General features: G+C 39.7%; 2 protein-coding genes across 5 annotated transcripts in view; one reads left to right on the top strand and one right to left on the bottom strand.

Moving 5' to 3' along the window:
- The first annotated feature begins 353 nt into the window (after positions 1-353).
- DEK (DEK proto-oncogene) lies at positions 354-23164 on the top strand. 3 transcript variants are annotated; one of them, XM_080379775.1, is made up of 11 exons: positions 354-607; positions 2437-2589; positions 4297-4398; positions 4898-5007; positions 7667-7761; positions 10248-10368; positions 11531-11713; positions 12209-12341; positions 14433-14581; positions 15875-15943; positions 22129-23164. In XM_080379775.1, the coding sequence occupies exons 2-11, from the start codon at positions 2448-2450 to the stop codon at positions 22168-22170; spliced, it is 1146 nt and encodes a 381-aa protein (XP_080235901.1). In that variant the 5' UTR covers positions 354-607; positions 2437-2447; the 3' UTR covers positions 22171-23164. The 3 variants fall into 3 exon arrangements, with proteins under 3 accessions (XP_080235901.1, XP_080235902.1, XP_080235903.1); XM_080379776.1 differs by lacking the exon at positions 22129-23164 and adding an exon at positions 16694-16883 and having other exon boundaries at positions 357-607; XM_080379777.1 differs by lacking the exons at positions 354-607; positions 2437-2589 and adding an exon at positions 2805-2844.
- Positions 21619-24509, bottom strand: part of KDM1B (lysine demethylase 1B) — a 28208-nt gene continuing 25317 nt past the window's right edge. For both annotated transcript variants that reach the window (XM_080379760.1, XM_080379759.1), the window contains one exon: positions 21619-24428. In XM_080379760.1, coding sequence (XP_080235886.1) covers positions 24345-24428 — 84 coding nt within the window. In that variant the 3' untranslated portion in view covers positions 21619-24344. The remainder of the gene's footprint in view (positions 24429-24509) is intronic.

Below are 24509 nucleotides of genomic sequence, written 5' to 3'. Positions count from 1 at the left end.
TCCGGCACCCACAGCCGGGATAGAGACGCGGCCGTTACAGGAGCCGCCGAGCCCTTCCCCGCCGCACGGGGAGGAAGGAGGCAGGACCGCCGGGGCTGCACAGGAGGGAAAGGGCGCTTTGAAGCAGCACCCGCAGGAGGGACAGATGCCGCCAAGGCGGCGCACCGGGCCCCGCCTCACGGCGCCCGCCCTGCCCCGCTCCTCTCCTCAGCGGAGTGCGCGGCCCTCGGGGCAGCGCGCGCAGGATGACGTCACCGCGGGCGGGCGGGCGGACGCTACGCACATCCACACGCCCCGCCACAGCGGCCCTCCCTGCGCGCGCACCCGGCCCCCCCGGCGGCCGCTGATTGGCCGCCGCCTTCCCGCTTCCTTCTCCCCGTCCGAGAACCCGCCATTTTGAAAACCTTGTTGATTCCGGCGGGGAGAGAGAGGGGAGAGAGTGACCGGCCGCGGGACGCGCGCCTCGGGGGCGTGTGTGTGGTGCTGTGTGCCCGGGCCCGCTGCCTTCCTCCACCTTCTCCCTTCTCCGGTAACCGCCGCCCCCAGCCGCCGTTGCTGCCGCAGCCGCGCCCCGAGGAAGGAGCCAGAAGCCGGGGCTCGAGCTGAGGTGGGTCCTGCCGCCATGGCCGTAACGGCGCCCGAGAGCGCGCTCCCGCCTCTCCCCCTCCACGCCGCGGCTGGGCCGGGCCGAGCGGCCCAATGAGGGGCAACGAGAGGGGGCCGCTGCGTCGCCGGGCTCCTGTCCCGCCGCGGGGCCGCCGGGCGCCGGCTTGTCACCGAGCCGCCGGGGCCGCCTCCCTCCCGGGCCTCCGGAGCGCTTTCCGCCTGAGGTGTTCCCGGGCGCTCCGTGCTGGCCTGCGGCCCGGCGGCGGCAGGGGGCGGGACGGTCTGGCTGCCGCCTGGCTCGGGCAGCGGATGGCGCTCGCCGCTGCCCTCGCCGCCCTGCGCGGCCGCCCGCCCGTCCGGGCGCTGCACATCGTCGGCGCCGCTGTCCCCGGTCTCCTGCTCGCAGGTCGGGAAGGGACAGGTGGCGAGTCCGCGTCTGGAAAGTCCTGGACGAGGGTGGGAGGTGCAGTTGTGCGCGAGAATCCTTCTCGGGGCGGCTTGCAAGATAACCTCCCCCGGCCGAAAATACCCCCAGCCGAACCCTTTTTCCATAAGCAAGTCGTCCTCACAGACCTGGTTGCTAAAAAGTCTCTAGCTTTCCTGTTCCCCTTCTGCTCCCATTGAAAGGGAAAGGAAAAGCAACTTGTAGTACTTTGCTTGCTTTTTCACTTGTGCGGACAAGTAAAACTTAAGAGAGTAATACTATAGAAGTCGAATTACTTTTCAGCATCAAATGAAATGCTGGTAGTAATACCCTGGAAGAGGTTTTTATGTTTGGTTTTTTTCTGCTAGTGATTTAGCAGAGGACTGGTAAACTGTCTTTAAACTAGTAATAGATCATGTTTTCTGTCATTTGGAGTGCTGCTGTTCTCTGGCACCTGCTTATAAGCAGTTGATTTAATTGTTTACAGAGTCTGACCTCTTGCACATAGTATTGGCTTTTATATCAGAAAAAGAAAATGGTTGATCATGTGATATTTTTTCCACAAGGGCTTATACAACCGGTGCTGCATGCTGTTCCAGATCTGTAAACAGTGAAGTATGTTGAAAGCTAGAATGTTTGTAAAATGAACAGATAGGGTTATCTGCCTTTATTCTCCTACTGTCAGAGAATGTCTATCTAACAATACTTGCCAAAGGGAGATACTTTAATTTTAAAGTTAACATTTAAGCCACTTCAAATGCTAAGAAATACTCCTCTTAAATATAACAAGTATGAAGCACATAGTCTTTTTCATTGTAGATCTGCAGATTAAAACCAAAAAGGGTTTTCAAGACCATAGGTGTTGCAGTTACTTGCATTCTGAAAGCACTGTTAATTTTTTCCAAATTGCTTGTAACTTTTATTTTTTATTTTCCTGTTCCCATTTCCCATCTAAATAGGTAGCTTTTCTAACTTATTAGGAAACTTTAATGTATAGCTAACCATGATCTGAACCGTAACTGTTCAGTTTGTAATATGGTGCTCTAAAATTGTGATGTCTTAAAACTTTACAGTCCTTAATAGATAACAGCATTAGCTGCTTTGAGTGGGTGTTTCTGAATGCTTTACAAGGTAAGCTTGGAAGGCTTGTGTGGAAAGAATTTATAACCTTTTAAACTGTTCTTAACTAGGCTAGTTGCAGAATGGATGGCAACTGCTCCTGAAAAATTTTATGTAATGGGAGTATGCAGAATACTTTATCCTCTTAAAGAATGTGATCAATCACTAAACAAGCACTGTGACATTACTTCTGTCATACAAGTAGATACCTTTTTAAGAAACAAGATTCCTGTATTTTTCTTGTATAATGCTATATTGACGATGGTTTCCCTGACTGCTTTTTACAGAACCGTATAGCATGTCTTCTGTTGCTTCATCAAAAGAAGATACAATGTCATCTGAAAAAGCAGATGAGAAACAACCTGAAACTGAAAACAAAGCTGAGGAAAGCGATGAAGAGGAAGAAGAAGAAGAGGAGGAAGAGGAAGAAGAAGAAAAGGGTACTTGTTTTTCCACTGAATAACTTGTCCTTTAAGAAATGCCAGACTTACTGAATGCAGTCTCTGGCTAATTATACAATTACCGTTTAGGAGATTTTGTGGTACATCTATCTTGTGGGTCATAACTCACTTCCCAGTAGACTCTTAACAGGCAACACTAGAAACAGCAATGCTGATGTTCCTCAGGAAATTGAAGGAATTGCCAGCATCCTAGAGATTTTTGTTGTTGTATGAACTTCTGGACGACTATAAGAGGTAGCGTCCTTTATCAAAATTATTTGTATAAAAATGCATATCCAAAAAAGAATCCTTTATTGTCAGTAACACTCTGAAGTGATCCATGTTGCAAAAGAGAAGCTTAAAAAATCTTTGTAGAATATTGTGGAGACAATACAGATGTCTTTGCTTAACTACTGTGAATTAATCTACTGGGTATCAAAATTTAATTATATTGGAGGGGAAATACTCCATTTGACTAATTTTGTCAATAATGATCATGGTGCTGTCATAGGACAAGCAAGAAAGGCAGGTTTTGTGTTGCATGTAATTGAAGAGGGTAGTCGAGGAATACAAGATGTGATGAAGGAACTACTATGCAAATATGTTAATTTCCATCATGAAATTCTTAGGTACCTGTTTGGCAAATAAAAGCATCCATGGAAATAGAGCTGCAATACGGTACAGTGAAAACTAAGTCACTGATGGTCTTGGATTCTTAGAAGAGCTGAAGTTTGTTTTCAGGAAACGTGGCAGAAGGAGGAGGGATTATGCTGTTTGGGAAACAATAGAGTAATCAATTAGATTTTTAGAAGCAACTGTTTCTTGTCTATGCACCAGCATATTTTACTCTGTTTTCAGCAGAAAGATACAGAGTTTTGGTTGTTACAGATTTTGAAGCTGCTTTCAGATGTTACAGCCAGGATAGCCCATCTGTTTAGTGCTAAGGGTAGTTTGATGTGAGGTCAAGTATTTCAGTATGAAATGTTTAGGTAAAAGCTTTGGGGTTTTCTCCTGACATGGTGTCATTGAAGTAATGATATGTATACATTAAAAAAATCTAAATGTATACATTACTAAGCAGTACCAAAATTACTGGGAATATTATTCTTGTAGCCTGTGGCACTCATATTGTGCCCTGCAGAGTACCACATTGTGTAGCCTTGTGAGATGTAGCTTGTGCTTCTGCCTCTCCTGCTGATGTGTGTGGGTCCTCTGGTCCGGTAGTGGGAAGGGAGAGTGTGTGCTGGCATGTTGGACTCTCCTTTTGCCCATGTGGTGGTAGTAGACTCCCCGGGAGAGCTAAACTGGGGCTGTGCATGTAGGGGCTGCAGCATCCAAGGAGACTGGGCAATCAGTGCCAGTTCTGTACCTCAGAAAGGCAGTGAAGGAAGAGAAGGATGGGTTTCTGAAAATCCCTGGTGCTGCAGTCTCCATCATGGGGTGAAGTTCTCTTTAGGAAATGTCCAGCCTTTCAAGGTTAAGTTGGGTACAGGATTGTGGTCAAGAACTAGAGACTCCTCTAATTATGTATATACAGCTCCATAGAATCCCATTGACTTACTAGCTAAAGGTTTGAAAGCACCTGGCTATACCGCAATCCATTTTCGGTTTGCCTTTTCAAAGATTCAGTGTTGTATTGCCTGTCCCTACAGTCAAATCTGCTCACGTTATGAAGAATATTGTGCTTAAGGAAGCTGTCTCTTGCAGAAAAGAGTCTCATTGTTGAAGGAAAAAGGGAGAAGAAGAAGGTTGACCGACTGACCATGCAAGTGTCCTCGTTGCAAAAGGAACCTTTTACAATTACACCAGGTAAGTTTGTCCTCTCTTGTAAGAATTGTGAGTGTTGGGAATTATAATGAAACCTCTTAAAATATTCAAATTATTAAGTTAGGTCTCACCTACAACAAATTAAGAGTCATGATCCGTTTTAAAATAATAAGCCTATTATAATTATATGAAAACCTTTTTTATTCTGTAGCAGAATTTAAACCATAAAAGTTACGTGTTTAAACTTATCTAGAATAGGATCTTTAGTAGCCACCATTAACAAAGGCAGGAGCAGCTAGAATAAAAAGAAATGCCAAGTCCTTGTACCCTGGTCTAGGTAGTATCAAGTAAGAAAGATAAAGAGACTGTGAGGGTGCCTAATTGATAGGGAAAGGCCTGATTAATGTTTGACCTACTATAATGTCTGATGCTATTCTAAAACTTTTTTTTGCTTTTTTAAAAACCAGTCTATGTTTGAAGTTATAAACACATAGGTAAATATGAATGTGATGAATAGCATAATTGATTTTAACTGTTTCAGGAAAAGGACAAAAACTCTGTGAGATTGAAAGGATACAATTCTTTCTGAGTAAAAAGAAGACAGACGAACTTAGGAACCTGCACAAACTCCTCTACAACAGGCCAGGCACTGTAAGAACGTAAAATCAGTCTTGTATATCTGTTAGTTCTCATGCACAGTGAAAATGTTTGTAGTATAGTTTTTTACATTTGCACATGTGGATCTACTTAAGTGTCATTTATTGCAAACTGCTTAGAAAACAAATACTGCAGGACCAGTTAAGCAAGCCCATAATTTTTCTAACTCCTGTAAACTACTCTTCCCTAAAGATCTTATTGAAAGGTGTACTGAATTGTGAGTCTGCTTTATAGAGCGAGTTAGTTATTTTTAGTGGAGAGATGGGTGGTTGACCTTATGAGGATGAGTTCAAAATAATTTATGGTTCATATGCTAAAAGCTGCTAGTGTGGATTATAGTCAAAATACTCCATGTAGTTACTCTGTTCAACATGGCTTTTTCTTAGTACTTCTATTTCTTTTATGTTTGAAACCTGTTAGTGGGTTTTAATACGTTGCTGCTTACCAAGTAATTTTCTCCTCTAGTTTGCACCTAGTAGAAAGTAAAACTACGTTATATGTAAAATCTTAATAACTATTTTTGTCGCATATGTCTTAAGACTATTAAAATGTTACTAAAAACTGATACGCTTTTGTATTTAAGGATAAAACTTAAAGATTTGCTATTATATTTTATTTCTTGGAGAGCTTTTCATGTATCATTAATTGTGTCGTAAATTTCACGGTAAATATGACAAGTTTCCTTGTTAATAGAAATAAAATAGATGTGGAGAAAATAAGGCAGATTAACTTTTACTATTTCAGTACACTTACCATATAAATAGGAATTTGTTTTTAATCTCTGTATTTTGGAACCTTAGAACAGCTAGCACAGAAACTAGGAACTGGATAGTGCTATACACGTCCATACTAGCTGTAGGATCTCAGACTACTGCTGCAAGTGCAGCGCTTGTTTAAATGGCAAAGAAAGACCTGTTGCCTTGAGTATTCAGAAAAGAGAACAGTGTATATTCATTAAAACCTACTTCTGTGAATTACGCTATTTATTCAGTATGGCAATAAACCAGACCAGAGAATTTTTGTGTTGGTGCATACAGAATTTTGCAAACTTCTGGATTTTCCTGCAGTATTTAATTGTTTGATAGAAAAGGTACAGTGACAGAACTATGTAAGTTTCTGATATAACTGGCTTTACCATGGAAGTTGTGAAACTGCATCTATTTACCCTTCATGAAACCAGTAACGCTTTTCTACCATCTTTGGGTAGAGGTACCAGGGTATCATTACCTCAGTGTCTTTCCCACTTTAGATTGCAGATCTGAGACATAACTGTTTTAAGACACTGTGTTGTTTATTGGTTATGCAACACCCTATAAAGAAACTCACAATGATACTGTTATTAATAATTAATTCAGTAACCAGTAATAAATAATCTAATTAACTAATAGGCACACAACTATTTGCAGTTTCATAATTATGTGCAAATGAGGTAATTGTAAATTGGTACTTAATACTCCTAAATCATCTAATTAGACGCAACTTCTGTTAGATACAGCTCCTACCCTTTCCTCCCACACCACTTAATTGGTTGTAATTCCACCTGTCCTTGCTCTGCCCTCCCACATTTAGTCTTTTGGACATAGACTTATTGGAAAGTCCAGCTGGATTGCTGCAGCATCCCAGTGGTTTGAATCCAAAGATATGAGAATGTTATTTGCTTGGAAATATATTGGTATGGTTTTATCCAGAACTATATTTAATCAGAATTGTTGGGAATTCAGAATGCTGTTTAATATAGTGAAGGTCAGATGTTGTCTTGTGTGCACATTCTGTATGTGCTTTGGATTGAAATTAACATTTTTAATAAAACATACCAATACTATCTGCAAATTTTCTCTAGGTGCTGAACAAAGATAATTCTCTTCGGAAAAGGGGCTTAGCTTTGGTAAAATTATAAACTAATGGAGAAACACCAGGAACAAAATTTGTAGAACTACTGAAAGGGAGTTCAAATTATTATTGATAGTGTTAAAAAGATCTCAGAAGAATGAAGAATTTGGGGATGATTTTTAACTTTTTTTTGGTAAAGGGAGATGGAGTGAAAACAAATAATTTAATATATCTGGGATCTTGATGGGAGCAATTTCCTATTATAAGGCCTGTTGCAATGAGAGTTCAACCCTGTTTAGGCTGCAGCTATAATGGTAGTTTTAAATTGGGTGGTATGTAAATGCAAAAAATGGTCATGCTTAAATAAAAGGTTCAAAAGTACAGTCGTGATCCTATGTAAGATTTTAGAAAAGCAAGAAAATCAAAGCTACTTCAGCAGATTATATAGTAAAAGTAAAATTTACTATAACAAATTCCACTGTATAAAGCATGCAGCAGGCTTCATATGATCTTAGTTGTGTAAACCTGTAAATAATCATGTGGTACATTCTGAACGAGTTTGAAATGGCAGGTGATTTTACCTAGTAAGTTATTAAGAGGAATTAAAAGTATCAAGATTGCGAGAATTTAATTGTAGTTTGGCTGTCATGAGATAAATAAAGGCATAATCCGTGTAGGTTTTAACTTAAAGGCTGTAAAGTTTAGCTTTCTGTTAACAAAATGCTAGAATAGGTTTTTTCTTGTATGAAATGTTAACAAATGTAATTGGATTAAACCTTTCAAACCTACTTGCAATGGAAAGTAATTGTGTGTTCTGTTCTAGGTTGCTTCCCTAAAGAAGAATGTGGGTCAGTTCAGCGGGTTCCCATTTGAAAAAGGAAGTGACCAATACAAAAAGAAGGAAGAAATGTTAAAAAAGTAATGATCTCTATTGCTACTTAACATAGCTGGACTCATGCTATACACACCTTTTTATCTCCAAAATTTTATTTCAGGTTAAATTTAAACTTTAAGCTGAGTGGCTATTTCCTAGAGCTCTATGATCTGTTTCTGGACTCGCGTTAATCACATAAACTGGTCTCTTAAGAAGACTTGAAATGTATTAAAAAGAGCTAAAATGCGAACATTTTATTGACAATTCGTACAGTCCTGGCTTTAACTATTGCATGCTATCTAGCAGATTCTTCTGCCAAGTGGGAGGAAAACATTGTTTTCCCAGGACAAGCATAGTGTTGTGAATACATTGTGCTCTATTCATGGTGTGAGCTTACATCCTTCTGTGCCTCAAAACCTTCCTTCTTCAGAATCAAGGCCATTTCTGCTTATTGTATATTAGAAATACAGCCTTATTGCTAGAATTGCCCTAGTAACTAGTCTTAACAAATCTTTTTTTCTTTTTTCTTTTTTTTTTTTTACTGTCTCCATACATAAGCTGCTTTGCTATTAACAGGAAAAGCTCCTGCAGTTTGGCTTTGGACTGAAAGGGTTTTAAATTGCCCTTGCATATTTGCACAGCTGATTGTAGCAAGTGAAAGAACTAATAACTTCTGCACAATTGATTCTAATTTTTTTTTTTTTTTTAGTGTTAGCTTGTTGATAGCGGGAGGGCTTCCAGAATCTGAATTTGGAAATCTTCCTTCTTCTGATGTGCAGTTTTCTAGAGTGGGGTTTGTCAAATACACGTGAATCTAAAAGACAAACAGTCTTAGAGTGGGAGTTTTGACCATTTCCCACTGCTTTAATTGGATAATAATTGCCCTTATCTGCAAAAGGTCACAAAATAAAGTATTTTTGCATGGTTTTTTCGTATTTTCCATATGAAAGAACTGCTAGTTTTGTTACCCTTCAGTCTTCAGGAAATATTCTGAAAACTGGTTGCATTGTCACTCTTATATCAAGGTACTGAGCTTGTGTTGCGGTAGGAAGTTCTGCCACTGTTCATAGCTATGTATGAAACATTGCTGATGAGGTTGTTCATTTATTCGATGTGGTTGATTTCTGGCCACACAGTATGCTTGCATGTCAACATGTTTTAACAGCACTGAACGAAATGAAGGGCAACATTTATTTTGCAGAATCTTACTGTTTAGGTTATAAACTAAAAAGGATGAAGGTTGAGGTTGTTGTGTGGAGTAGAGCTCTTGCATTTTGTAAGTCGGAACTACTTGCTCTGGAAGTTACTGACTCAAAACTTGTGTGCACTTGTTTATTGCACACTTGAAGTGCATTTTAAGACTTGGTACATTGTTTGCTATTACCTGCAGATGTACCTTCAATGCATGAAAAATATGAAAGGATTTGGGAGGTGATATTTATTCTTTGTATATATTAGTTCTAACCTAAGTTAAAATACAAGGATAAGTGCCACATGTAACAAGTCATAAGGAATTTTACTTAAAGCAGTAGTAGAACCATAAAATCCTAAATTCAGTCTACAAGGTCTTGAAAGTCTTAAACAGAAACTTCAGTGTTGTGCAGTTTTTAAATTTGCCAGCAAGTGGTTTTAACTCTCTAGTATTAATGACTTTTAAAATGCGAAAGACTGAATTTTGATCCTGCAGGAATACCTTACAAGTATTCATGTACTCCCAAAAGCTGAACAGATAGTCTGAAATTAAATGCTGCTTTAGAGAAGTTGTAGGCCACCTTGAAACAGTTGCACTGACTTTTTAAATCAACATGAAAAATAAGTTTCCTTGGACTTTTTGATTACCCGAAGTAGCTATTAAACTCATGAAAAGTGGTCAGACAGACTACTTTTCAGGCAGCATTGTACAAAATGAGTGAAGAGGGAAGCATAAGCATTTAAAGGGAGGTTACAAGTAGAATAAGTAGGGGGGGTTTGGTTTAAAAATCTCATTAAGCTTGCGTTGTGATGTCATACCCACACAGGATTTGACTTTTCAATACCAGTGAGACAAATGATAAAGTGGAACAATTGGTTTAAGGTCCTTTTGAAGTAAAGGGGGTGGATATGAGAGTTTCTTTTAACCCTCTGTCATCATCAGAGGTACTTCCATAAAGGGATAAGGAACCAGAGAAAATAAAGGGAAATGTCCTTCCTCCTTAGAGTTCAAGTCTTGTACCCACTGGAATTTTTTTCCAGGACTGATTCTTTCTGGTGTGATAGATGAGGAGAGATTCTGGGGATTTTACTTATATGTGTAGAGTAGGATATATATGTATGTGGATTTGGGAATTCTGTTTTATTTTGCTTTATGTAGTGGTTCTTTGCTTAACTATTGTTAAGACTGGAAATGTAGTTAAGTGTACATATTCATGTTTATTGTCAGGTTGCAGACAAACCAGAGAGCAGCATCTAGCAGTCAAATGTTTCCTGATTGTTTTGGATGTGATACTGAATCTTTTGGGGGGGGGGTGGTGTTGGTTTTTTCTTTCTCCAGATTTAGAAATGCAATGTTGAAAAGTATCTGTGAAGTTCTCGACTTGGAAAGATCAGGAGTTAATAGTGAGCTGGTAACCAGAATCTTAAACTTCTTAATGCACCCAAAATCTTCAGGCAAGGTGAGGTGTGGGTTGTTATACTTGCTTTTATAGTTCTGTTCTGATGAAAAAAGCAGTTTGTCTCCATTGCTTATTATTTGTTTGTTACCAGTGGTGATGTGATTGCTGTTCTAACTTACTGAAGTAGCAATGGCTTCTCAAAACAGAGTAGCTCTACTCCTGCAGGCATCCATAATGGGGTGAGGACTTAGAAACTATATGCTTACCTGTAAGTGTACTGGTTATATGGTGTTAGTGCACAAAAGTGTGTGTGGTCAACACATGGAGCTCATTAAGAGATGTCCATAGCCAAATACCCAAGTGGCTTCTGCTTTGTGGGTGAATGGAGTGGAATAGACATAGTATGTGAGCAGGAAATAAAAAAGAAAAAGGTGTCAGAGCAAGGAAATAAAACTGACAGGACAGGAAAATAAGCTGTCATATATTACCTAGGTGTACTACAATTAGTCAAGTGTATGTGATCACATTTGGGAATCACAAAATGGGATTTGTTGCAAGGCTAGGAAAACTTGCTTTAACTAGCGTATGCTAGTGCACTTGATTCAGCTGCCAAGACTACTGAACTTTTATTATTAATGTCTTATCGGACAGTTTTTAATCTAAAAGCAGTACTTAAATAGTTAGACTGTTGCTCAGGAAATTATTTTTTCTCCCAGCAAACACTGGTAAGTGATGTAAACAAGGACTCTGCCTCCTGATTTAGGGACATTGGTACTGAGTGGCAACAAAATGCAGTTTTGCATAAGACGTGACAGAGTTCCTGCCTTTAAGTTTTCAGAAGAGTTGTCAGCTAATTTGTTACCAGAAGAAAAGCTTGCTTTTATGGGTTGGGAGGGCATAGGTAGGTAAAAGGTTCCTTTTGGATTCTTTTTTCTTGCTTCCCTTCCCTAACCCCCAACCTTTGAAGGTTTGTTTGGTTAGGGGATAGAGGGGGTGCTTAGCTTAGAACCAGAATTTCATCTTACTCTGCTGCATTTCTGTAATGAATTTCTGCTTACTGCCAAATGGTATGGGTTAAGCGTAGTACATAAAATAGTCCTGGATTTTGTTATCAAGTCTTAGAAACAAATACATTTGTTCTTTCATGAGACTTGAAGGAGTTTATATTTTTAAAATTCACTTTTGTATTCCTGCTTGTATTTCACACATCCTTACCTCTCAGCCATTGCCAAAGTCCAAAAAAACACCAAGCAAAGGCGGCAAAAAAGAACGCAGTAGCACTGGAACAACAAGAAAAGCCAAACGCACCAAGTACCCAGAGATATTGTCAGATGAATCCAGTAGTGAAGAAGATGAAAAGAAGGAAAAGGATGACTCTTCAGAAGAAAAAGAAAGTGAAGATGAGGTAGTTAAGATTGTTGTTTGTTTTTAAACACAGGGCTAAAAACATTTGTCTGCAGTTTGTCATTATGTGGTGGTTGTCGATTGGTAGTTCTTGGAACACACAGAGTTGGGGGGTTCAGTGATAGTTAACGGAATGAATGGTTTGAAAGAAAAGGGATCACATCTGGCATTTAAAGAGATTTTCATACTTTCTTAGTGCATTGACATTAGCTAATCAGTAAGATAAAAGGCAAAGGTTCTGATTCTTGGATGTATATATGCACCTTAAAATCATTTGCTGTGTGTTGTTTTGGGGCAGACAGGATTTCAAACATAATTGATTTAATTTCTTGTATCATTTTGTGATGACTTTATCATAAAAATTCCCAATATCTAGTCTGTCTTTTTTTCTGTGTAGGGTTTGATTTGATACCTAGGATAGTTTCCGTTGTGGAAAAGAGGTACAGATTGTTTGGGTAGAAACTATATTTTAATCTTATGTTTTTCTTCTTTATAGCCCCCTAGAAAAGCATCCAAAAGAGAAAAATCTAAGAAGACTACTTCTAAAACCAAGAAAGCTGTGAAGGGTGCAAATGTCAAGAAGGCAGATAGCAGCACTACTAAAAAAAATCAGAACAGTTCTAGAAAAGGTAAATACTTTAAATTTTTCATCATATGTTGTCTTGTAGCATAACTGGCATGCTTCGTAGAAAGCAAGCTTTTTGCACCTGTTTGTGAAAGAAAACAGAATTTGGTGAATTGTTGGCTTGCTACCTTGCAACAGTAATTAAAAAAAAATTCTTAGTTTGGGTTTATTTTATGTAATTTCTGTTGTGTACATATATATACTTTTTATTTGCATATAAACTGGAAGTATCAGTCTAGTTCTCCCTTCTGCTGGAAGAACATTACCAAAATTCTATAGTGACTTCATGTGAATCTTGTAATTGATCCAGTAGTGTGTATCCCACTGTGTATGTCTTCTGTTCAGCAGCTTGATGTGTTTTTTGTTAACATAGATACAGGTTCTACATCCATCCTGTTGCTAATGACTTTCTCATATCTGACGATATAGTCTGTAAAAAGGTTTACATACATTGAGTTTCTTAGTACCTGTGAAAAGATTGCAGCACTGCTGGTGGGGACAGTGGTTTCTTTCTAAGCAGCTTTGCAGAAAAGGGCCAGGGTGGGGGCAGAGGATTCTCGCAGACAACAAGCTGAAGGCGTTTCAGCAGCGTGACTTGTGATGAGGAACACAGGCAGCACTCTGGCTCTTCCAGCACATGTGCAGCCAGCAGGCGGGGGGGCATGAGCGTTACCCCTCCTCCCCGTTTCGCACTTGTGAGCCTGCCTCGGGAGGGCTGGGGCCGGCTTTGAGCTCCCTGGCACGGGGCGGGCAGGGACAAACCGGAGCGAGTCCGTGGGGCCACCGAGGTGCAGCTGGAGCAGGTGCCAGGCACAAGCTGCCACGAAGGGAGTTGGGATTAGGGTTAGGGGAAGGCAAACTTCCCCAGGAGGGTAGTGGCACAGAATGGGGCCTGGAGCTGCGGTGGAATCCTTGGTGTTGGGGGTGTTGAGAACTCAGCTGGGCAGGGCCCCGAGCAACCTGCTCCGTGTTGGCCCTGCTCCGAGTAGTGGTTTAAACCAGATGGTCTCCAGAGGTCTTTTCCCGCGTTCAGTTCTCTGGCACTCTGACATAACAGCCACGTCTCTGTCACAATTGTAGTATGAGTTACTAATACAGCATATAACCATACTGCAAACATTCTTTAATGCCAGCATCATCATATGTATGCTATAGCAGAGACATCAGATTAATTACCCTGCTTGTCACCATATTAAGAAAATGAATGGTTAAAATCTTAGGCATAGGGTTAGGCTGAAGTTGTTTCACAGCCTTATTTCTCGGAAAACTTGCCTGTGCTGAACTCACGGTATTTTCAAATTGGCTGCTGGCAGTGCTGATGTGGCTGACTCTGTGTGCGTGTGTGTACACTTTTTTTCACATGTAAGTGTATATAGCTATATAACGTGTATTTTACGTAGAAGTTATAATCTATTCATAATTTCTTCTGTGTGTTTTGAGCGTATGCTTGCAGTACAAAAATCAAAATGTTGTGTAGGTCTTTCTCTAAGCTTATCTAGACTGTTTGACATCTGCTCTGAATTCTGTTTTGTTGGCGGCAGAGGAACTGAGTGGATGTTGGAGTCATTCGGTCTAATTTTTTTGCTGCTGCAAAAGATTGTAGGAGTGTCCTTTGCGTCTTCACTTCCTTTATGACTCTCTTCATTTGTTGTCATGGTGTTTCTGGTAGCATGTTGAATAACACAGTATTGCAAAATTACAAGATCCTAATGCACAGTGGTGCTGGGGGAATAAAAAATACAAACTCCTTTTTAAAGCAAATAAGTACTTTTTTAGGGCCATAATGCCTCAATTTAAATTGTTGTAGTAATTTTTTTTTTTTTTTTAGTTTGATAGGTTAATGTGTCTTATACTTTCTGGAGTACATATTGATTTGTAAACTGATAGTTCATCAGCAATGATGCAGATTCATAAATAAATGTAGTACTGATAGCATTAACTTTGTTTTGAAATAGGTGATCTAGCAGGTTGTCCATTTTAAGGGCAGACATCTGCATTAGATGTTTGGGGAAGTTCTGATGGCTTCTGTTTTGGAGGAAGAAAGCAGACAAATTGAAAATCTTTTACTACAGTTCAGGTTGTTCTTTGTATTTAGAAAGCGAGTCTGAGGATAGTTCAGATGATGAACCTTTAATTAAAAAGCTGAAGAAGCCACCCACAGATGAAGAACTTAAGGAAACTGTCAAGAACTTGTTGGCCAATGCAAATTTGGAGGAGGTCACGATGAAACAAATCTGCAAGGAGGTAAGCAAATACAGTTTTGCAGTTTCTTTTTAGGCAGTGGGTTGCCTGTGGACTGGCTTTTGTCGTTGTTTCAGAAATGGAGGCTTGCACTCCGCTCTGCAGTTCAGGAACAAAGTAGTTTGGCATTGGGCATTGTTTTACTTACTTGTTAAGAGCTCTAACAAGGAGAGCCTTAATTTTAAGATATGCAACACTGATACCTGCAACATTAGAAGTGAAGTCTCCAAAGAAAAATGAGCTACACGGAAAGCAGGAGTATTACCTCAAAAACAACTGTCATATATTAAAGTGAAAATATTTGGCATTTTGATGTCGTAGCAGCTTGCTACTGTCAAAAGGGGAGGGCTATGTCCTGCTCACCTTGCTCTCGTTCTTCATTTGCTGTCCTTAAGAGTCCATTCAACTCTCATCTATTAGGGAAAAATGAACAGTTCTCAGCTGCATTCATGAGTTGACTCAGTGCAGCCAGGAATCCATTAATTAGCAGGATGGGTGCCAGGAAAGGAGCATGTGGCCAGAAAAGGGAAAGGTGGGAAAAGGTGACCAAAACACAGACAATACTTTTTACCTGTATATTTTCTACAGCCAGTTAACTCACATGTTTGTTTTCCTGGTACTTCCAAGAAGTTGTCTTGAGAAAATTAAAGCAGAAATTATTTTTAAAGAAAACTGCATGTTTATATTCTCTACAAACTTTTTGTCATGTGTATAGTCATTCTGGAAGTCTGAAATTTGGTGTACTGAAATAAAATATTCTGCATTGGTTGTCAGTGTTGGCATCTGGTTTTTGTTTCTTTGGTCCTCTCCCAGCCAGTTAACCAAAGAATAGTTGTACAATAGCACTCAAATGTCGACTCTTTTATTAGTCACTTGAAAGGATCACAATTTTACTTATAACCAAAGAAAGAAATAAGCTTGGGGATTTGATACTTGTTCAGCTTCCTACAGTCATGTAGGTGTATCTGACCACTTAGGGAGCGTGCAAGACAAAGACTGGGGGATTATTTGCCTGACATGGCAAGGTAGGCATTCTGATTTGTTGATGTGAGAAATTATAGTACCAGTTCAGTCAATGACCAAATGTAAAAAACCCACATACATTTAAGTGGTGAAAATAAGCTTGTCACTTCCCATAATTAACAGAGGGCATTTCAGCAGTTGTAATACTGGAAGTACCACACCAATATTTGCCCTAATTTTATTTAAGCTTCTTCTATTCATATAATACATTGAATGAAAGTAATTTGAGGCTTGTGGTTTTGTTTTTGTTTTTTTTTTACTTTTTTTTTTTAGGTGTATGAAAACTATCCTAGTTACGATTTATCTGACAGGAAAGACTTCATTAAAAAAACAGTCAAAGAGGTAAAAGACTTTATAATCGCTTCAGACTATTTTCTTAGCATGCCGCTACTATTACAGATTCCTTTGGTAAGCAGAACTAAAAGCTATCGTAATTTTTGATGATACTTGCTTTCTGAAAGCTATGCATTTGCTTTAAATTACAGCCTTGGCTGCAAGGTGCACTATAATTCATGCACTGTTGACATACATTCGTAGGTTATAATGCAGGAGGTTGTATAAGGTCGGCAGACCTGCAGGCTCTGGCAATGAGAGAAGGTGAGAGGGGATACAGATGGATCGCTGCTCTCTTTGTGTGCTCCTGGTAGCACAGTTATAGTGTTGCCTTTGAGTTTGCTGCACTGAAGATCAGGCTTGATGTAATGTATTCATGACAAAGGGTTTATTTATTGTCCAGGCTGTGGTTGGTAACATGTAAATTTTCAAGGTCCGTTACTTTTGCTTGCCCCAAAACTAAAAATGGAACTAGGGAAGTGAGGTTCACTTAGTGGGGTCAATAAAGTAACTTGTGTCTTCATTTGCAGTTGTTGATATGTGGCTATCTAGAAGTAGTTATGTCTCGTGCTGTGCATACATGTGTCACTGTCAGCAAAGGTACAGGAGAGCAATTTGTCTGCTGTAGGGATGTCCTTGATTATTTTTTTTGGTGATAGCAAAAGTAGAGTGTATTTTCTTGGTAGTGTGATGCCAAAGGAGAGGCTGTATGTAAGTGGATTGAGAGAAAGGAGAAAACTAACACACTTCTCTTTTCAGTTGATCTCATGATCTGATTTGACTGTGGGAAATGAAGATTCCTGGTTTTATGTTCCCATGGATTGGAAGATCTGATAGGCACCAGCAAAAGGAATGTTGTATTACCCTTGTGGTATTTAGTCAGACCTGATTCTGCTGATCTAATGTTAAGAGTGTTGATGTAAATTGCTTTGTGTGTCTTTTTTTTTTTTTTTTTTTTTTTAAACAAAACTGCATTTGATGCAGCTTTTAGTTGAACATACTTAAGTTTCGTGCATGGCAATAAATGTTCCCTTTTTTATAGTTTTTGTACATTTTGAATTGCTTTGTATAACTAGATTATTAGGACTGTTGTAGCTTTTTAGCGTGGATTCCTAGCTTGCCAGGTGACTTTAAAATCAAGATGAAAGCTGCTTATCTACACATATACATGCAGAGACTGGAATATTGCAGTATTGGTTATAAAGATATTTTGAATACATATCCATTCTGAAAATAACCAAGAGTTAGTCACATGTTAATCTCTTTTATATTCTGATACATTCTACAGATGCAGAATTACTCTAAATCTAGATTACTGTCTTGCATGTGTAGGCACTGAGAGAGAGCTGTCAAAGCATGGTTAACTAATTGGCATATAGATGTTATTTTTGTACTTTTAAAAGCCTTTCTGTTCTGTATATAAAGTTATTTCAGGTTTCTGTTGTGCAAATCAGTTTTTTAATCTTGTTATCTTAGATTTTATGACATGAAATGTCAGCAGTGAGGCTGTGATGAAAAGTGGTATGCATAAGTTTCATGAAACTACAAATGGGTTGAGGTTTTACGATGTTTGTTCCATCTTACCTTGTACAGAAATGAAACTGCAGTTTTATACTTAAACTTTTCAGTGTTTAACTTTGTACAAAAGACTACAGATATATTTGTTCCCATGGCTTGACACAGTAAATAAAATCCCTCCAAAGGCTACAGGAAAATTTCTAAAGTTCACTTGGCAAAAAATCTTTTACTTTTGTCTTGCCTTGATGGTCTAGCGTCTCCGAAGTTGGTATCCAAGATGTGCAGCTGGGAGGCTCGATAGGTTTGGAAAGCTGTAGTGGGGCTTCTGAGTCGGGCAGTGCTGACATGTGTGGTTAAGCTCTTCTGTAAGGGAAAGCTCTTCCGAACCTGAACCTTGGTGCCTCAACATGGACTATGGTACTGTTAAGCCTGCAGTCTCAAACTGTGGCCCATAGCTTTTCAGATCAAAGTGAACTCTTTGCATAACTTTCTGTTGTTTAGGTTTCTGTCCTCCGTACACCTTGTTGCTAATACGGGAAGAGTCCTACGCTTAAAATCATAAGATGAATAGTTGCCAAAGCGTGGGCTGCCATTAATTCCATAAGCACAGAATCTCTCTGACTGTAGTATTGCTGGAAAGATGACAAAAACATATTTTTTGAATTGTATTATTGTACAGTTGAGAAATAAGGGTTCACAAATGATCTAAATTCTGAAAATGTTCAGCCAGTTAGACTATTAATCTTCACACACTTTCTGAATTTCTTTGCGTGTAATCATTTATAAGAAGGCTGAATGTAATAGGGGTTTTTTTGTATTCAATAAATGTCTTTCACAAAAATGTAAATAAATTTTGATGATCTAACATTTGCTTAAATATACAGAAAAAAAAAATCTATACAGAAACAAGGTGGTTGTCTTTACCTGATCTGGTAGAAACGATTCAAGCCTGATTCAGCAGGCTTCTCTACTTTAAAGATACTATTGCTGAAGTGTACGTTGTTGCACCAGGATAAGATTTTGTATCTTCTGGGAGGCTGGTTTTGTTTTGTTTCATTTTGGGGCTTTTCTCTGAACTACTTGGCATAAAGAACACTTTTTCATTTGTAATTAAAAACATCAGAAGTTTCCACGCACCACTTAAAGGGGGAAAGTTAATTGTGTCGAGACTTGTGTGATTTTCAGACGGATTTTCTACAAATACTTGAACTGCCTTGTGATTTTAATGTAAATATACCAGTTGGTTTTAATTATGCAGGTCGGGAAGTGTTTTTAAGAGGAGTGACTCCCAATATAAACATTTTTTTATAGTGTAAATCCTAATGAAAACTTAAAGGGTAGTGTACTTCTATGGATTGTATATACACGTTACTTGCCACTTTGGAATTGTGCAGATGGAATGGGAATGAACTCAGCATCCTTCAATTACTTTTAGATCTCTTCACTACAGAGTGCCCTCAACAGAGTAAGCAGTGTCTGAGCTGTCTCCTGATAATCCATAACAGTCTGGCTGCAGCTGATACAAGATTCCAGTTCCTTCTACAACTGGGAGAAAGGCTGCAAGACAATACTAAAAGGCAAATAAAATGTCCTGCTTATCATGATGCTATTGGATTAAAAACACAGCTGATCAGGGCTTTAAATTCTATCAGAGATGTTCCTAAAAAACAGAAACTGGCTAAGTGGATAAAAGGTAACTGAATAAAATGTTCAGGCGTATACCTTTTAGGTGCTTAAGATTATGTCGTGACCACTGTATGCTAGAACTGTAGTACTAACATCTTGGTTTGATTGCTTACAGCATAATTCCTGCAGTCCAGTGTGGTGGTTCCCCTGTTGAGCTGAGGTTTTGGTATCCAGTATTTTGGTCTGAGACTGCAAAATCCCACACCCTAACCTGGATGCCCCCCCTAACGAACAGCTGTTCGGGGGAGGGAGCTTGGCCTGGTGTGTCGCCCTGTGGGAGGAGGGGAGAAGGGCCAGGTGGGGAAAGGGAAGAGAAAATGTTCTGAGTGAAGAGAGGTTGCATGTCCTCGGGTTACTGCCCAACTCCTAAAGTGTGCTGCTCGGACACGGCTAACCAAGACAAAATGAGGAAGAAACAGCATGGAGCGCCATCCCGCTTTTCTCCAGGAGCTCTAGACTAACAGCCTTTTCAGACAGGAGCAGGCTGCTTATGGCATTTATGTTCTTCCTGCACTACCCTGTCATAAGGCACACGACAAAGCCAGATGTGTGAATGTCTGGGTTTAGATGAGCCATGCCACGCTGGCCTTGACAACACCCCTTTTGGAGGCCGGTGCTTAACCTGGCCAAATAACAGCCCCGGCAGCCAGCGTGCTGGTTCCAGTGAGGCTGGTCAGCTCTGGTGCTGTTTCAGAGAGGGTGGCTCATGGCCGCTGGGGTAGATGTAATTATTCCTGTTTCCAAATCAGAAAGTTGACTATAATCAAGCAGCTTTGGCTGAACTAGATTAAAGCGGACTTTTCAACTCCTGAAATGACTTCTAGTGGTTGTTGCTGTTATTTTAGTTCCTTTTAATTTAGGGGAAACAGGGGGAGGGAAGATGTGTAAGGCACCAGAATGCTGTCTGAAAACTTGCAATGAGAAATTTAGTAAAATCTGTTTCACTAGCTGAAAAAAGTTCCGAAACATCTTGAATGCTGGCAAGTGCGTTATTTTCCTTCTGCAAAGAAGTCTCCTGCCTTTCAATTTGGAACTATTTATTAAAGCGAGTAGCTGGAAATTAGAGGTCTAAAAGTTTATTCAGATGGACCTTGACTTGCAGGAGAAAGGGGCTGACAGGAGCTTCGTAAAGGTCAACAAAAGCGAATGCAGCATCTGCTCCCTGGCGTGGGGCAGGCAGGGACAGACCGGAGCGAGTCTGTGGGGCCACCGAGGTGCAGCTGGAGCAGGTGCCAGGCACAAGCTGCCACGAAGGGAGTTGGGATTAGGGTTAGGGGAAGGCAAACTTCCCCAGGAGGGTAGTGGCACAGAATGGGGCCTAGAGCTGCGGTGGAATCCTTGGTGTTGGGGGTGTTGAGAACTCAGCTGGGCAGGGCCCCGAGCAACCTGCTCCGTGTTGGCCCTGCTCCGAGTAGTGGCTTGAACCAGATGGTCTCCAGAGGTTCCGGGGATAAAGGGATGGCAGCATTACCTAACCTGCCCTGCCTTTTCACCTGACCTTGTTCACGGGACCGCGCTTGGCTGCAGATTTGCTACTTTACTTCTCTGAGCTAGGCTAAAAGGAAAAAACCCAAACCCGCCCTCACCCTTTTCGTGAAGGACAGTCATTGTTTGGGGGCGTGTGGTAAAATCTACTGACTTGTCCTTTGCAGCATTAGGATCTTCTTCCCCTTTTAAAGATTGTTATTCTTAAAACGAAGTTAATGTCTTTCAAGGCAAGTGTCAGGTGTAATGAAAACTATTTCCTGCAGGGAGTGAGCAGTAGGAGAAGGAGGCACATCCTTGGGATACAGACTTTGAAGTGCTCATCCACTGCAGCAGGGCTGGGGAAGGCAGGGAGTCTTCCCCACAGTCACGCTCTCACCCGTTCAGACCTACACATGGGTTGAAATAAACTTTCAAAGGGGGTGGGAATTCGTTCTTTTGCCAAGTTGCCTGCAGTCAGACTTAAGTAAACATCTAATCTCCCACTGAAGAAGAACAACATAGGTGTTACCAGAATTTGTCAATGTATTTAAATTATTTTGGGAGCTAATCAGGCTTGCGCATGCTTATAGTGATCTCTGCTAGTAGGAACCTCTCAGGCCCCTGATCCTACAAGGTGTTCATACTACAGTCACTCAGGGAAAAGCTTTAGGTGGTTCTTTGGTGATTTTTCTGGCTATTTTAAAATCATGGGCAGCACTTCCAAACAATTATCATTTTAGCATTTTCTTCTGGATAAGGAAGTAATGTGAGAGAGGCTCATAAATTGCTTTGTAAACCTTCGAGGCAAAAGACACTGACTATTATGGTGTTGTCCAAAACCCAGCAAAGTCAGTACTTGATGCTCAGGGAAGGCTGTAGAGCAGTACAGCTGAAGTGTCAAGCTGTAGGAATATAGAAAAATGAAATCTTAAACAATATCAAATGTAGCCACTAGTTTAAATTTAAAGGGGTGGGCGGGTGGGAGGAAACAACAAAAACCCCAAACACGAGCATCCTGTGGATACTTTCCAGTTTTATTCTGCTGCCGTTAACATAGTCACACAGAAGAGTTGAAGTGTAACAGATCATGCTCTGCATTCAAATATTTTTGATAACATTTAAACAAATTACTCAAAACAATCCCCAGATTTTTATTTGCAGGGAAAAAATTAAAACACAAAAGAAAAAACATATACATGCTTGAAATAAATTTTAACATAAGTATTAAAAACATTTTTGGGGAACATTAATTAAAGAATGAAGTCTCAGAACCAGCCTGATGTTCTCATACATTTCAAATGAACGTAAATTAAAATGGAACATACTTACTTTATTTACTCCTCGAACTTAAGTGCAGCACAACAGTTTAAGTGCCTTGGCACCAAAATAATATACAAATAATTAACAGACTAGGCCATCGGTAAATTTATCATTTGTTATCCTTTTTTTAGTGCTTTAAGAAGTGTGCAGCAGCTAAAGCCCAATGTGACAGTATTTGCTCACGTCCATCTCTTTTTCTCTAGAATACAGCATTAAGCTACCTGCAGAGCTGTAGCTGGAGTTAAAACCCCAAGTACAAATTAACAGAATGGAAGCATGTGCCTAAAATCAAGTGCGTTCACACAAACTTTGGACTGCAGAGATGGACGCTGAGCTCAACTTCCCAGACACTCCCGACCCGAAACATGATGTGGTTATGTCGTTAAGCTGACTGAAGTTTTGACCAAGGTCAGCTGAAGCAGCCATTGAATAGAATGTTTTGGTCTTGTAGTAATAAGCTCTTTCCCCACCTCCAGAAACTTGTCACCTAACAATTTTGTCATATACAATAAACTGGGAAAGAAACTTTGAACTCAAACGTATGCAGCTCTTAATCTTTCTAGTTATGCTATAAATTGGCCTGTAATATATGAAATTAACAAAGTGCAAATGATTACTAAAAGCAAAATCTGATGTCTGATTATCTTTTATCATCAGAGGATTTTGTCTTGCTTCTTATAGCCTTTAAATTACAATTTAATACTTGGAAATACTTTAGAACTGTACATACTAGCATTTATGTAGAGGAAAATTATGAACAGTTACACTTTTCCTATTATTCCATATAATTCAGCTTTAAGAAGCAGAACAGAATATATATCTGAAAAACATCTAGTTATATAAACATCTTCACTTTGTAAATTAGAGATTAAATAAAGTTATTTAACAATATAGCTACTCTAACAACAAAATATTAGGTATTTTAACAGAAGAGTTGCGTTTATTCAGTAGGATTTTTCTAAAGGTTGCTTGTTGGTATTTTCCAAGGATACAGCTTTATGGAAATATAACTCAAAAAAAGGTTGCTGTGTCATTCTTAAATGAGATTAAGAAAAAGAGCCTATGCATGAGAATTGGGGGGGGGCAGAAATAAGTGCTTAATTTCCTTCCAGAAATAATAAGGTCTAGGCAGTAAAGTTACAGGGAAGGTCTGGCGGAAGAGATCTAAAAGTTGGTGGATTTTTTTTTTTTTTTATATACCATTTTAGTGGAACAGTATTACAACACATATCCTGGTTGCATCTGTCTTATTTCTGTTGGAAAGTTTTTTATTTTTTTCCCCGCCCCATGGAAAATCTATTGGGTAGATGCGTAGCCCTTACTGAATTACTCCCTCAAGTGTTGTTTTTTTTAATAATACTTTAATAATAAAAGAAAAAAAACCACCTTCAAGTCAAAGTGCAAGCCACCTTGTTTTAGCCCTTCGTAAAAGTGTTAAGATTTTTCCTCATCCATCTTCACTTATTTTTTAAATAGAAAAGCTGAATGAGCTGTTAGGAACTTACAGTCCCCCCCGTCTGTGCACTCGTATCAGTAAACAATTCCTCTACTCAGCCCAAATGAATTTGGAAGTTTGTTTTCAAAATAATCATAGAAATATAGTCTTTTTAAACTGTCCTGTTTCTACATTATCAGAAGCACGAAGCAAATCTAAACTTAGCCTATCCTTGTAACAAGAACTTCTCTGAACAAGTATCAGAGACAATATTTCAAAGTTTTTAAAAGTAATGCAAAAGTTAATTTTTCAAGTTTTCATTAGCTACAATAACCCTTCTATGATTGCACTGTAAACTGTTCCAGCCGTCTCATTTAAAGGAACAAACTTGATACTCCAAAGCCCACTTAGTGGAGGCTAAGAATATGAAAAATATTATAGAAAAGGTTATTGATTGCAAGTGGAAAAAGTTCTAGTTGAGTTCCTTCCTACAATCATTCTAGAATTTGTCTAGGCTATTCAGGCTTTTGGGAGCAAGCTGGAACTCCTATGAGCGTAATCGACCTGAGAAGCACAGTTAGTGGAAAATTCCCGTCACGGTTACTAACTGCCAGCATTTTTAATGCTGTATGTTAACTTAGTCTCGTCTTAACTGGACCTTCTGAAATGAAGGTTTACAACAGCATGACTTGAGCCATACAGAGGAGGACCCTCAACAAAAGTTCCACTAGTGAAGCTGTGGCCGGGGACGCCAGTGTCACTCTTGCTAGTGATACCTTAGCTGGCAACCCCCCACCAGGCTGCATCGGCAGGGCTTAGAGGGGGGTGGGGCAGGAGGAGGGAAAGGAAGGTGAAGATTTTCTCTTCAGGTACCGTATACTATTTAAGTACCACTTAGGAAAAAGGCAGCAATAGGAAACTTGAAGATTGTTTTACCCACAGAAAACAATTCAAAATATATCTATAAACACAAAATTTCGGTACTTAAAATGCTGCAATTTTGCTTGCTTCTCGAACCCCACTCAAGTAAGCTCCTGTCACCGTCTGAGGAAAGTGCCTATTTGTGGCCTGTATTTAAAAACAAACAAACAAACAAACAAACAAAAGTTTCTAAAAGTATTAGAACAGACAGAATTTCAGTTTATAAGA

The sequence above is a fragment of the Falco punctatus genome (assembly GCF_963210335.1).
Source record: "Falco punctatus genome assembly, chromosome: 3".
NCBI lineage: Eukaryota > Metazoa > Chordata > Aves > Falconiformes > Falconidae > Falco > Falco punctatus.
The sequence above is the reverse complement of the archived record's forward strand: the minus strand, read 5'-3'. Positions and strand labels throughout refer to the sequence as shown.